The sequence below is a fragment of the Gavialis gangeticus genome, unplaced genomic scaffold (genome assembly GCF_001723915.1).
Source record: "Gavialis gangeticus isolate Ggan-Ray unplaced genomic scaffold, GavGan_comp1, whole genome shotgun sequence".
Taxonomy (NCBI): domain Eukaryota; kingdom Metazoa; phylum Chordata; order Crocodylia; family Gavialidae; genus Gavialis; species Gavialis gangeticus.
In genome coordinates this window covers 173,058,385-173,072,545 of record NW_017729022.1, presented here as the reverse complement: position 1 = coordinate 173,072,545, position 14,161 = coordinate 173,058,385, and the positions used below count along the sequence as shown (strand labels likewise).

Genomic DNA, 14,161 nt, shown 5'->3' with positions numbered 1-14,161 from the left:
GGGGGGGGGGGGGGGTGGATGGTTCTGGGCCTCCAGGGACCAATCCCAGCATGCAGGGGCAAGGGGGCGGTGCCAGGCCCCAAGGCCCACTCCCAGGCCCTGATCCTGGCAAGTGAGGCTTAATTTGCCCTGTGGAGTGGCTCTGTGCCACTCATCTTGCAAAACCAAGGAAGTGATTCTTCTGCTCTACTCGGCATTGGTGACACCGCAGATGGAGTACTGCATCCACTTCTGGATGCTGCACTCCAACAGAGACATTAAAATGCTTGAGAAAGTCCAGAGAAGGGCCACCCATATGATCAGAGACTTGCACAGCAAGCCATACGAGGAAAGGGTCCTGGGACTTTTCAGCCTGAAGAAGAGAAGGCTGAGAGGGAACTTCATGGCAGCTTACCGCTACATCAGGGGCGTACATCAAGGGCTCGGTGAACAACTATTTAACAGGGCACCCTTGGGGAAAACCAGGAGCAATGGTCACAAACTCCTGGAGGACTGTTTCAGGCTTAATATTAGGAAAAACTTCTTTAAAGATAGGCCAGACTGTAAAATAAGCTCCCTCCAGAGGTGGTGCAATCACCAACCCTGGAAATCTTCAAGAGGAAACTAGACAGTCATCTTGCTGGGCTCACCTGACACTCGGTTATCTTTCCTGCTTGGTGCAGGGGGCTGGACCTGATGATCTTCCAAGGTCCCTTCTGGCCTTATAATCTATGAGTCTACAGTCTATGAGTGCATGCCACTTAAGAGTCTAATCCTTGAGCAACAGTCCTGTTCACAGAAGTTGCAGGTCTTTCCACAGGGCAGAGTTGGCTGCAGGCTGGGATTTCTCTCCTTTTACTCCTCCATGATCTCTTCTCTGCTTTGAGGGCAAGACGCTTTACCTCAAAGTGATCCACCACTTGGTTGAGGTTGTGGCACCATGGGATCAGTTGGCAGCCATCTCCTCCCAACTCTTGATGTCGGCATCTGTTTTCTTCAGGTATGCCTTAAATGTGTCCTTGTAGCATTTCCCTAGGCTGTTTCTAAGCGGGGAATAGAGCATATCTCAGATTCTCTATTTCTTCTCAAGAGCAGAAACCCAGAACAAATGGGATTCCAAGGAGAGAATGGTTGGCAGGGTACAGAATATGCATATGAATAATACATCTTGAAAAACTCCAGTTACTATACATAAGTAACTTCTTTTTCCTGTTTTGAGTGATTGGCCATATGCATATGGCAAAGTAGTTCCAATTTTACATGGGGCAAAATCTCAGAGTCCTAGGAGGACCATGAATGAAAGACTGCTTTTCCAGACCCTGGATGTCAGGAGGGATGTTGTAAAAGTCCTTGTCCTTGCTGTGCAGTCATTGTTGAACAGCCTCCTCACTTTGCTGTCACAAAAGTGTCACCCTTAAAGTCTGTTCTTCATCCTCTGGGCCGTAAGGAGATTGGGCTTAACAGTCCATCCAAACAACACGACCGTCTCTTGGTATACAAGCTGGTGAGCAGGCAAGTTTTGTCACAAAGAAGTAGCATCTTGGACACATCTCTGTTGGGACAGGCTCTTCTCATGCAATATTTCACTGTCTTCAGGGCCCTGACATACATCTCTCAGTTTACTGTGGTCCCCTTTAGGCAAGAAGTCAGGAGGAACACTGTCTATGTCCATAGCTTGCTTAGGAGGTAAAAATCAGAAGGCATTACTTTCTGACTGACTCCTGTACAACATCAAGACACATGTCTTGGTTCACCGGTGGAAAAAGGCCACTATGGAAAGGTGACTATGCTGAAAAATAGCTGTATGCTCAGTAATAAGGTACAATTCTTTTAAGGGGACATATGCCTGCCAAGGCTATCTGCCCAGGTGTTCTGAAGACCAGGAACAAAGAATAAGAAGGGGAACACCAGTTCTATAGTCTGCACAGAAGATATGAGGTTGTGGGAAGCCAGATACAGTTTGTAGGGTCGGAAGGGACCTGAGCAGATCATCAAGTCCGACCCCCTGCCATGGCAGGAAAGAGTACTGGGCTCAAACGACCCCAGCAAGGTGTTTGTCTAGCTTTGTCTTAAAGACCCCCAAGGTAGGAGCCAGCACCACTTCGCTTGGAAGTTGGTTCCAGATCCTAGCCGCCCTGATAGTGAAGTAGTGCCTCCTGATGTCTAGTCTCAATCTCCCCTCTGCCAGCTTGTGACCATTATTTCTAGTCACTCCTGGTAGCGCTCAGGGGAACAGGGACTCCCCCAATGCCTGCTGGTCCCCTCTGACCAGTTTGTAACAGGCCACTAGATCCCCCCTCAGCCTTCTCTTGTGGAGGCTGAACAGGTTCAGGTCCCTGAGCCTCTCCTCATAGGGCCTGCCCTGCTGCCCCCTAAGGGGACTGCACAAGGACCAGCCACTTGGGGTGGCTGTGGTGTCCCCTGGTGGCCATATGGTTTCTCCTCCTGCTTCTTCACTCTAGCTCTTAGGTGGGGGTGTGTGGCAGGGAAGTACTCTGGTTTCTCTTCAGATCACATAAATCTTTTGTTCTTAAGGGAGCTTCCCTTTTCCTTTCCTGCCACACCTTGATGGTACTATTATGGCATTAAGGGAGGCTGCTGCAGGGTAAACCCTTGTTCACTCTGGCTGGTGGCACCCCTTGTACCTGGCTTGCCCCAGTTTAAGTCACTAAGTTATGGCCCTCTACCTCAAAAGAACCTCAGGGTGCCAATTGCCTTAGGGGCTATATGTGTGGTTTTCTTCCTCCCCTGTAGCCATACTCATGCCTTGCAGATGTTACTTCATGTTCATTGGAAGGAGCCCCCTGATCCAATGCAGCTTTCAGCCTTCAGGCCGTGAATCTCTCTGTCTGGGCCTTGGCCTTCCCAGCCTTGCCCCTTTTATTCCCACTGTGCCTCTCATCCCAGGTCCGCTGTCTTGGACCTTGGCTTCAGGGCCCCATCTTGCACTCGCATTCTCTGGGCCAGCCCTCCGGCCCCAGAGTTCCTGACCCCAGGATGGAATGCCCTCACCATCTCTGCCCTGAGCCACTGGGTCCCTGACCCCAGGCCATGCTGCCCTTACTGTCCCCATCTTCAGCCCTCTAGTCCCTGACCTGGGCTGAGCTGTCTGCTACTGAATGCCCCACAGCTACCCCTCCCTGGTCTCCCCTGTAGCCACAATCTAGTCTACCAGTTTCCAGTTTAAACACAACATAAACACAAGCAAGCTGCTTTTAAACTAAAGGTCTTCCCCACTTTGAGTCAATATCTCCACAAGCCATACCTCCCTTGGAGCCCTCTCATCCTGGCTCTCTTGGGTGGCTTGGGTGTCAGGCTGCCTCCTGCAGTCCTTCTCTTTTGGGAGTTCCTCCACCTGCAGCATGCACAGCCAGACTGCCCTTACTGCTCTAAGTGCTGCCCCTTCCAGTCATGTGGTTCCTCAACTACCCAAAGGTGTTTCCCCTTTGCTGAATGGCAAGCCCACACTCTCCAGCAGCCCTGAACAACAAGCCTAGCCTACTGTACTTTCCCTTTCAGTGACACAGGGAACTACCCAGTTAGGAGAGAATTAGAGTAACAGTAAGGAAATGTGGATCGCTGCCTTTAAGATGAGCTGCTGGGAGGCTGAAAGAAGCAGGCCCTGGGGATATAACTGAGGTGCAGTGGCAGAGTGGGATAGTCTGATCCAGGCAGAGCTGGAGGCAGAAGCTCCCTGCTAGGAATTAATGGAAGCAGTGCTAGGAACTGGATGCTGTGAATAAGCCCAAGAGGACTGTGTACGGAGTTTGGGGTGGGAGCCAGAGAGAAGCCAAGAAAAGGCACCCTGGCTAGAACTAACTGGAGGGTGGTGAAGCCCACTGGGGTGGACTGAAGGAGCTGGAGGTGGCAGGAATTTTATGAGCAGGCTGGAAAGGAGAGGCAGAATCAACATAACAAGGCTGAATGCTCATCACAGGCTGATCCAAGCTATCTTGCTCTGGCTTAATTAAGGAACTAAATGCAGGGAGTTCAGCCTGCTAGACTGCTGACTGAGGGCCAGAGAGCCCAAAGGACCATAGAGACAAAGCAAAGGTGGCCCAGAGATGTACAGATAGAGACATGTAAAATTTGCTTCTGTCCTAATGGCCTCAGGACCTACTTCCTAAATTTCAGTATCATCAAGTCCTGGCAGGTGAGAGGTATGTAGGCATTTTGGGATGAGGGGAGGGCCAACAGAATAGTATCAATGACTGGGGGCATCAGACTACCTTGAGGTGCTCCAGGACAGTTACACCAGGACCAAGAGAAGGTCCTACTGTTTGATCTGTCAGTGACCCTGAGGGTTTGCATCTTTTCATCCAAATCCTTACAGTGGTAACTGCCTTCCTTTGGAACAATAATATGACATACTTGGATTTGGATGACTGGCTGATGAACGGCGGGTCTTCCTATTAAGTGGGGGATCTCTACACTACCCTATATTTGTTTTAGACCCTGGGGTTTAGGATAAAAGCTTAGAAGTCAAACCTACTTCCAGTAGTGACTGGAGTTTGTTAGGGCCACTCTGGATTCCTGGATCCCCAGGTCTGATGAGAGGTACTTCATACCTAAAAGCTTATCTATGTGTCTATGTCTAAAAGCTTATCTATATGTTGTTTCAATAAAAGATATCACCCAAAAATGTTTACCTTTTGCATCTAACAGAGTGGCTGGATGATTGCTACCCCATTTGGGGATAAGAAAGATACAAAGTTGGGTTTGCAGTTCTGATAAGTCCTTGTTAGGAGCTGATGATGATGACAGAACGGTATTGAAGGCTAAAGAAGTAGAGTAATCTCAAGCTGTGTATTCTGTCCTTAAAAAGCCCTGTAGTCAGAGTGACTCAGAGCCAAGAGGGCAAATGAACAAAGCCAGGAATGAGCCTTGAGACCAAGAGCAGGATATCAGAGTCTCTGGGTGGATGACCCACAACCCTGTATTAGAAAGAGAGGTGAGAAAAGATGGAAGACAGTCTTCATGAACATCTGTAAGATTGATCAGAGACCTGGTCATTGCCATAATCATTGTTGGAGTTAGATTCTAAAGGCAACTCATTGGGCAACTGACTATGCACTGCCTCATGCTTTGGTCTCAATGTCAGTGACCGGTATGACACCAGGCTGGTTTCCATCTGGTATGATGCTATGGCTATGAAGCCAATGGTAAAGCCTACAAACAGAGTTTAATGCCCCAAACCTCCATTTGGTAAGGACAGCAGAAATGCTCTGTATTGAGTCAGGATACCAAGGAAGCAAATGGGAGGTGCAAAGTACGATAGACACATATGCATCACCTGGGTACTGCTAAGGCAAAGTAGTGTCTGAGCTGAATGCAGAACATGCATCAAGATGCCAGGCTGCTTTGGTTTAGTCCATAACACTCTTTTTGACAAATAAAACCACATTGCCTTGTATGCACTATAGAAGAACATCCACAAAGGTGAGTGTGGGCTCCTCCAGTGACTGCTGCCCTATTTGGGGATGACTGCTCACTGGAATGTATATTTGGACAGTCACTCAAAAAAGAATCTTGGGTTCCATTCCATGGCTCTAAAGGAGATTGTACTTGACTCCTGCCCAATTCCAACCATCCTGTTCCTGTACCTTTTCCTGCACTTGCCTCTTTCCCACTCTTGGCTCCTCATCCTAACCTCGTTTTCCTTGCCTAGCCAGCCCTACTTCTACAATTCAATTTTCATCCCAGCCTGGGTAGATATGCTGTATGCAGTACCATATGCTTGAAGTCTGGCAAAGTTAAAAAAAAAAATCACTGGAACAATCTCATAATAGGAAATGTCTGGCAGCCTTTATAACAGATAGTGCTACTATTCAGGGCTATAATACTTTAAAACAACTGTACCTTGTCCATTCAAAATCATCCAGTTTGAAGATTTGTTTCTCCATCAGACTAGATAATATGTCTCTACAGTGGATGTACAGAGTAAGAAATGCTTCCAGTGTGGTTTGCTTGTGAAGTGGCAGAATGTCAGACACCATCTCAGCAAGCTGCTCAAGACAATGCACTAATTTGTCATGAACACCCATGCATTCCTTTTTTTGGTCAGAACTCTGGAAGCTTCTTGTACAATCTTTATTAAACATGATCTGGCTCTAAAAAAAAAGCAGAATTATCCTAGTAGCATTAATTACAGTTTCTTTTATTACTGATAGCTCCTTTTTGAACACATGGGCAAAAAAAAAAAAGACATTACAGCATGTATAAACAAGCCTTTCACAAATAAGTAAGCTTCTCAAATGCTAAAGATTGTATTGATCTTAACCTTCCCCCCATATTCTTCTGTATTTTTTTTTAGATTTTTGAGTTCAGAAATTAGATTAATGTTTTTCACATTCTTAAATGTTACTTATATAAAATCATCATGAATCAATAATGTTTCTCTTGGGTATACAGCAAACCTCTGTCACAGCCCTCAAAATACTTCCTACCTACTTTAAGTCTATTAAATTTGAGGTCCAGTGTCAAAACTACCTTCTCTTTCATCTTATCTGCTGAACACAAAATGGTCCCTCCTCCAGAGAACTGTTAAAATGTTCCAGACTGTAGGAACAGTATTCAACTACAGAAATTAAAAGACGTAAATCAATGAATCATATTTTCATCAACTTGTCAAGCATTTTACAAAGAAGTTTAGAAAAACACCTCTATATAGCATTACGAACAAGTTTCAAATATTAAAAACAATTTTTCAATGAATAAAAATTCTAAAGTGAAATGGTAATGTTATTTTCAGTTTGAATGAGTTGTCAAGAATACTTACCACAAGGAGTACCACTTGTCCTGGATGAGTCAGAAACCACTGTTTAAATTTCACTTTATTCCATTCTATGATTCCAAGGTTTACAAATCTACAAATATATCATGCCATCAGCATAAATTAAGTGATCAATCACAAAATGCCCTTCATCAGTTATGAGGCTGCTATATGCCAAGGTTTTGAATCACATCGAAGAATCCCTAGCTAATGTGGGGAGTATTTAGAACAAACAAATTTTGCTGTTCTGAGTATTTTTTGTGCCATACCAGATCACTAGGGGCTCAACATGGCTAATGCTCGCCAACCTTAATGCCATTTGCAGATACTTTGAACCATACATCTGGTACTCTTCATCTTGTAGAAACAAGCCCTTAAGAGATGTTTCTGCGGTCTAACATTTTGTCCATGAAACAAATTGCATGATCTCTGCAAAACATTAGTCAAATGGGACTAATGGCATTCCAGAGAATAAAAGCATTCAGAATGCAAAAAACAAAATCACAGCACTTCATCAGTGCCTGTTACTGGTGCTATATTATACCAATCTATTACTACTTTTTCTCCCCCCACCCCCAGAATCTCCCCTACTGCCTTAGTAAAGATCGTTCTGGGTCTAAGCACAAAAGTTCAGACAGTGCTTTGAAGAGCCAGGGCTAATGAATAACAATCAGTCATTCAAGGTAGCTATCAATCTCAATGCTCTACCTGCCAACAACCTTATGCAACTAGGCCAACTGACAGTTCACATCCTGCAACTGCAGTCATGCTCCAGGAGTAGGGGATTAATGCTCAGGTCTCTTGGAAAAGCCAAGTCTAGTAATCTAAAATAACTTCTGAAGACGCTTACATGCAGCTGCTCCCAAACACAGCCTTAAACTTTGTATTTGATCTGTTCCCTTTTAATTCTAGATGGCAGTTGATTTTTAAAATGGTTTTAAGATCTTTGGAGGCACAGATTATTTATACTACAAAGTTCAATAAGATTCCAGTAGAAGAGTCTCTGGGTGCTGCTGCCATAAATATAAACATAACCAAATGCCTGGCATAGCATGTTTATTAGCAAATGAAAAACATATTCTTACCTTTTTACCATATCAAACATACTGCTCTCTACATTTCCTAGCCACTGCTCAACAGGACCTCTGACACGAATACTCCTATAAAAACAGTATTTCAAAAGTTCATTTACTGTCATTACTTATTTTGAAGAGTTACAATAGCATTCCTACAATCTTACTTGAATAACTGGCATAATCATTTCTACTGTACTATATCTTTCCCCAGTTTATTAACTTTATTAACCTGTCCCCAATGCTGGAGACCCCGGACCTGTGGCACTTACACATACTCCTTGGAAAGACTTTTTTTCCTTCTTGGGGCCTTATAAAAATAGGGTATACATATACTCAGGGGCATGTTATATGCAAGAAAATAAGACAGATGAAAGGAAAGGAATTTGGAATAATACTAGAGAGTGATTCTGTTCTTACGAAATGCTATGTAAAGAGGAACCTGATTTTATGTAATAAGTATTAAAAAGTGGTGTCATATGTAAACAGTGAAGGAAACAGATTGATAACATTACCCCGAGGGAGAAACTATTCATCCTGCTAATACTACCATATTTACTTGATACCAAGATAAGGTTCTTTTCCTCTCATTTAACATGAGGTAAAAAGCCCCTTGTTTTAGAACAGAGTACAAGGAAGGTGGCGGCAAGCAGCTGCTGTGGCTCAGGCCCATAACTGTGGTTGAGGCCATAGTTGCAGGTGCTGCCAGCTGCCCCTCCCCCTCCCACTGCCTCTGCATCCTGCCGTCTCCCCACTGCAACCTCTTTCTCCCCCCACATCCCACCATCTCCTGCCCTCCACAGTCTGTCCATCTTCCTTTTTGCCTTACTCAGCTCCATGATGGCAGGCTCCATCCATGCTGCAGCCTGGGGCACTAAGCATGGCCCTAGCCTGGCCCTGTAGCAATAGTGAGCAACCCAGTGCAAAGCAAGGGTAAGGGGCTTGGAGGAAAGCAGAGGCAGAGAAAGAAAGGGGATGGAGATAAAGCACCAGTCACCCATGTCCTCTCTACCTTAATCTGCAACTATATGTCAGTAAGGCTGTTCCAAGCTTGTTCTTCTGTGCCTGCTCTCAAACTGTGGTGTCTGGTGGGCATGGAAATGAGCTGGAGATAATCTAAGAGAAGTCTCAATGGCAAAATTCTGAGTTTGGAGTGTACCTGGGACCTTAAATGAGCAGAGCATGTGTGGGGTATGCTTGAGTCCCCAGCTGCTAGGCCTTACTGCTGGAAGCCCAAATCAGAGCTAAGCCCTACGCAATGCCTAAGAGGGGCTAAAATCATTGAATCTGAATGTCAGGTGATACTCAGCACTTTATAACCTGTGAGGATCATGTTCACATGATAGAATGTAATATGGCTACATCAGTTGCGCTGGCAAGATCTGACTGGCTCCATTCTTCAGGAATTCCCTGGGAAGTCCAAACAACATTTGTGGGCTTTCCTTTGAGAGTAGTCTTTTTCTAATTTAAAAAAATGGTGAAGTCCTTTAGATCTTTAAGGATTCTGGAGCTATTCTTCTGGATCCTTATATTCAAGCCCGGGAAGAAAGCAAGTGAGATCAGAGTTTTCATAAAACATTCTTTGCCAGATTCTGAAAAACAAATCTACCTCTTAGGCAAGATTGGGTGTGTCTACATGTGTGCTTTAATGCACAGTAGCTTATTTTACTGTGCATTAAAGCATCATGGCAAAAACAGTGCTAATGTGAAGTAGAATTGGTTACTAAAAAGGTGCTCACTTTTACTACCAAGTGTTAGGACAGCTTAGTGCATGCCTTCATGTAGTACCTCATATTAGAGCAGGGGTGGGCAAAATGCAGCCCGCGGGTCAGATGCAGCCCACCAGGTCATTCTATCCAGCCTGTGGGGCCCCTAAAAAATTTAGAAAAGTAATATTTAGCTGCCCCTGGCTGCCTGTCATGTGGCCCTCGATGGCCTGTCAAGCCCTCTACCCGAAATAATTGCCTGCCCCTGTGCTACATGTAATACACAGTAGCAAAAGCACATGAATGAACATGTAGAAACACCCACTGTGGACTAAGTTAACCGCATCCAAAAGATCAAGGAACCACTGGTGAAGACTGAGGTCCCCTCTGCACATTACAGGTACTGTGCAATTAACCAGTTACCAGTTACCTTGAGAATAGCTACATGTGTGAAGTACCTATCACACTATAAAAAGCTTCAATCAGCTATAAAGTTAGGCTTTGAAAATGTATACTAACTTTATAGCTGGTTGCTATTGAGCTTCAATTTGCATGTGTAGCAGGATCTCCCCTGCCGCTGCCCCCTCCTCCCCCCTCCTTAAGCTGACAGGGCTCCCAGCTGCAGGTGTGCACCATGCTCAGGCGGGCCTGGGAGTCCCACAGCCAAGGCGATTCTTAGCCCCAGCAGCCCCTGGCAGTACCCACAGTTGCTAGGACCCAAAGTCCTGCAGCTGTGTGCCTCCTGATGCTGGGACCCAGGTGCATCCTGGCAGCTGTGGGGTGTGGCTGCAATCTCCCAGCCCCGGGGGACGGGGGGGGGGGGGACATGGGGCCCCCGGGGGGGGGGGGGGGGGGGGTACATGGAGCCCCTGGGGCTAGGAGATGCAGCTGGCGTGAAGGTTTCACTCCTTCCTCTGATACTGGGAGATCATGGCAGCTGAAGTGATGAAGTCAAAGGACCAGAGTAGTGAAGGCCAATAGGTTGGAGTAATAAAAATGTTGCAGGTGGTAGAACCAGCCTGGAGACCTGGAAGGTCACAGTACCCAGAAAATGAAAGGCCCCAGTAATCAGGACATAGCCTAGCCTAGGTAGGATAAAAGCTTGCTAAAAACTATTTTTTTCAGAAAGGAACAAGAGTTTGAGATACAGACCTAGAAGTTGGAAAATGTCAGCCAGCCGGGAGGATATCCTGAAGCAGCTGATGCATTAGCACAGCTGTGCCATGGAAAAACTATGGTATAGTATGCGTGATGCATGAAAAGAATTTGAGATTCCAGAGCATACTGAACTGGTAGACATGCTGCAAAGCTGTCAAGAGTATCACACTGAGTCATAAGAACTATAGGCATTTAGCCTGAAGAGTATCACACTGAGTATGACACTGAGTCCTAACAATGTAGGTGCTGAAATAAAATGCGTGTTGGAACTAGAAAAGTATGGGAAGAATTATGTGCTTCATATGCTGGAGGGAGGGGTCTTCACCCCATTCAGGGAGGTGTAAGATGGCAGAATTCAATTCTAAGAGAGTGGGAAGTAACTAAAGTGATGTATAATTGGAGACCTGAGTCCATATGCTACCAATGCCAGAAAGCAGGGTATCTAAGGAAAACCCATCCAGATAAAATGGATTTTCTATTCTATCTGAATAGATAGAAAATCCCATGCACATATCCATCCTGTGGGATAAAATCTATTTAAAAGTTAAGTATGATTTTGGTGACATTAGTTTGTCAACAAAGGGCAAATTTCTAAAAGACGTAATTATGTTACATGAAGATAAATGTCTAAGGTCAGAGGTATTATGATCAAATTCAGCAGGTTAATGTTCTCTTTCAAAAGGCTGTCATGTAACTGTTGAAGTATTAAAAAAAAATCTAAAACTGGACTCAAGGAAACCAAACTCAAGCTCATCTGCTGGAGACCAAGCCCTATACTGAACAGCCAGTAGAGAAACACACTCAAAATAGGCCTGTGTTGCTTGAAGGATTTCCAATAGATGCAATCCCTGATAATGCCAAAGAATAGCTCAAAAGTAAGGGCCCAGTAGAAAACACTGAGCTGAGAACACAACAAAGAAAATTTAAAGGCATGATATATGCAGTCTTTGAATTTACTGAAAATTTTGTAGATACACCAAATCCAAAGTATAAGAGTAAAGAACTGATGGTATTTTGCAAGGACACGTATTATATAAAGAAAAAGGAAAAGAAAAAAACAGAAAAGTAGAAATTTGGGCAAAAACAGAAACAAACTGAAGCAAATTGTCTTAGTCTCTTGGATATTGGAATAGTAAACAACAGAAGCAGTCCAGGGATCTGACTGAAGAAGAGACCCCAAGGTGTAGAAGTAACTGATGCTATTTTTTTGCATACCCCAAATAAAGACATACACCTTGTTTCTGGGAAGGCAGAATGAAGAATTTTTCTCCCCAAAATTATTGCTGCCTGGTTCTGACCTTCCTAGTAACATTCAGCTCACTCCACCCTCCCTCTTTCCTGCTCGGGGAAAAGAAGTCAATTCATCTCTGAAAAGGTTAAAACTGTAGCTTTGCTTGAGCATGAAAAGGAAGATGATTGAGCTGAAGATTAGGCTCTGTTACTGCTCTAATTCACCTGTGGAAAGGTTAAAATTGTAGCTGCTACTTAAGACTGAACCCCACCCCTCCTCATGCAGCTGCTGGGGGAGAGGAGAAGAAAACAGAAGCAAAAGCCATTTCACAGTGTCTCCATGCTTCTGTTCTGGGCAGAAAATCAGGTTCCCCACTCAAGACAAAGAATGCAATTTTGGAGGATTAATGCGGGGGGGGGTTGTTATGTGGGTAAATAAGGTAATCCTGACAGAGGGAGAACAAAAGATCTCTATAATCAGTGTATTGTTTGCTATCCTTAACTAACTTTGTAGAAATTTCTGTTCAGCTATGGACCAAGGAAAAGTCTTTTGCTTCTTTTTATAACAAACGCTTTGAAACCTCTAGATATGTCTCCCTTGATGTTTTGCCCTACTGCTTCTAGGTTATGGTACCTTATTCATGCTGGGAAAAAGGGGAGGCAGACCATCATTCCCCCCCTTCAGAAAAACTATAAATGCTGCCCCATGTAAAGACTTGGCTTAGATTAACCCAGATTTGCCTGAGAAAGACTGGCCATGCCCAGGGAGAGGAGTAAATGAATCCCAGCGATTAGGCACTGCAGTGACAAATCTGCAGACTAATGGTACAGCAAATTTAAAACACTTGATGTAGGGAAAAGGAAAAAAGTGTTATATGTTGCTTGAAACTGCCTGAAAAACATCGAAGTAAAGAAATGGCAAGGTGCAAATCAATTCAGGCAGAAATTCTGACAGAAAACCAGAAGAGAGGGAATGGTCAGAATGGGCTCCATGATAGTTTTGAACAGCCTCCACAACTGCAGAAAAGAGGGACAGGCTACAGATCCTAGTATTATGGAAGACTAGGCTATAGAATGTATTTTTTCTAACACAAAGTGTGTACTGGTTGTTATGCAACAAATCTGAGGATCTTCTGAATTCATATGGAATTATGCATGTTATAAACAGAAGATAGACGTCCTTAATCCTTGTACGTAGTATTAACAGCTGTCTCAACATTCAACTTCAGGTCTGAAACTAGTGAATTCCATTCAGATCAATGGAAACTGTATCTACTTTCTCCAAGACTGAAATGGTCCCCTTGAGGATCTATAAAAACCTGTGGTAAGAGCTCCATGGCACAAATGTTCAAAATATTTAAATGATACACTGTTAGGGAATAGCTAGAGCTGTAATTGTGGAAACAGTTTCCTAAATACAGCAAAATCCTAAACAACCACTATCTATATTGAAATATCCTTCCAAAATAATACATTTATGAGAAAGATCCACCTGGGAACAAACCCCCCCCCAAAACCACAACAGAAATGTCTTTCTTTTCCTGGTTCAAATTTCTATTGTATTAATCATTCACAAATGCATATCATACTTTGGCATTTGAAGAGTCTCTTCTTCAGCAGATATGATCATCACCACCACTGTAGGGTTCTGTTCATGCCTGCGTATATATAGCCTCCTTATATTTGCAAAACATTTTACAAGATGAGGCTGTGGGGTACAGATGTAAAAGAAAATGGGATGGTAAAATATCAACAGTCTGTCACTTTCACTATCAAAACCAAAAAGAATGTTCCTAGAAAGTAGTACTGAAATGTTACCTGTATAGCATCAGGATTTTTGCTTTCAGCTAAAATGTCAAGAAGTTCGGCATTGCTGAGAAAGTAAAATCTTGGGAAAATCATTCGCTTAATTTCAAGATAATCCTGTTTACCACCCCACAAGGGGAAAAAAAAATAAAAATAATTTTAAATATCTGTCTTAAAATATACATAAAGAGATTAGGTGCATCTTTAAATATAAAATTTTTTATTTGATGAATTGGATTCCTTAATAAAGTTAAAATAATTTTAAAGAAAAATGTAAAAATATTCAAGAGCATGATTTTAAGTTTACCACCTCCAAAATCCTGCATTGCATCTACTTATTTCTCCTGAATACATTCTCGTATTCTTACTACTCATCTCTTCCAATTTATTACTTTTTTCCCTAGTTGGCTTGAGGCTTTTTTTTTTTTTTTTTTTTT

General features: G+C 43.6%; 1 protein-coding gene across 1 annotated transcript in view; it reads right to left on the bottom strand.

The window, feature by feature from the left end:
- DNAH14 (dynein axonemal heavy chain 14) overlaps positions 1-14,161 on the bottom strand; it is a 333,831-nt gene that overhangs the window by 279,982 nt on the left and 39,688 nt on the right. The window contains exons 8-12 of the mRNA XM_019515912.1: positions 13,737-13,841; positions 13,508-13,626; positions 7,837-7,911; positions 6,758-6,845; positions 5,839-6,089 (exon numbers count right to left, since the gene is read on the bottom strand). Of these exons, the coding sequence (XP_019371457.1) occupies positions 5,839-6,089; positions 6,758-6,845; positions 7,837-7,911; positions 13,508-13,626; positions 13,737-13,841 (638 nt within the window). The remainder of the gene's footprint in view (positions 1-5,838; positions 6,090-6,757; positions 6,846-7,836; positions 7,912-13,507; positions 13,627-13,736; positions 13,842-14,161) is intronic.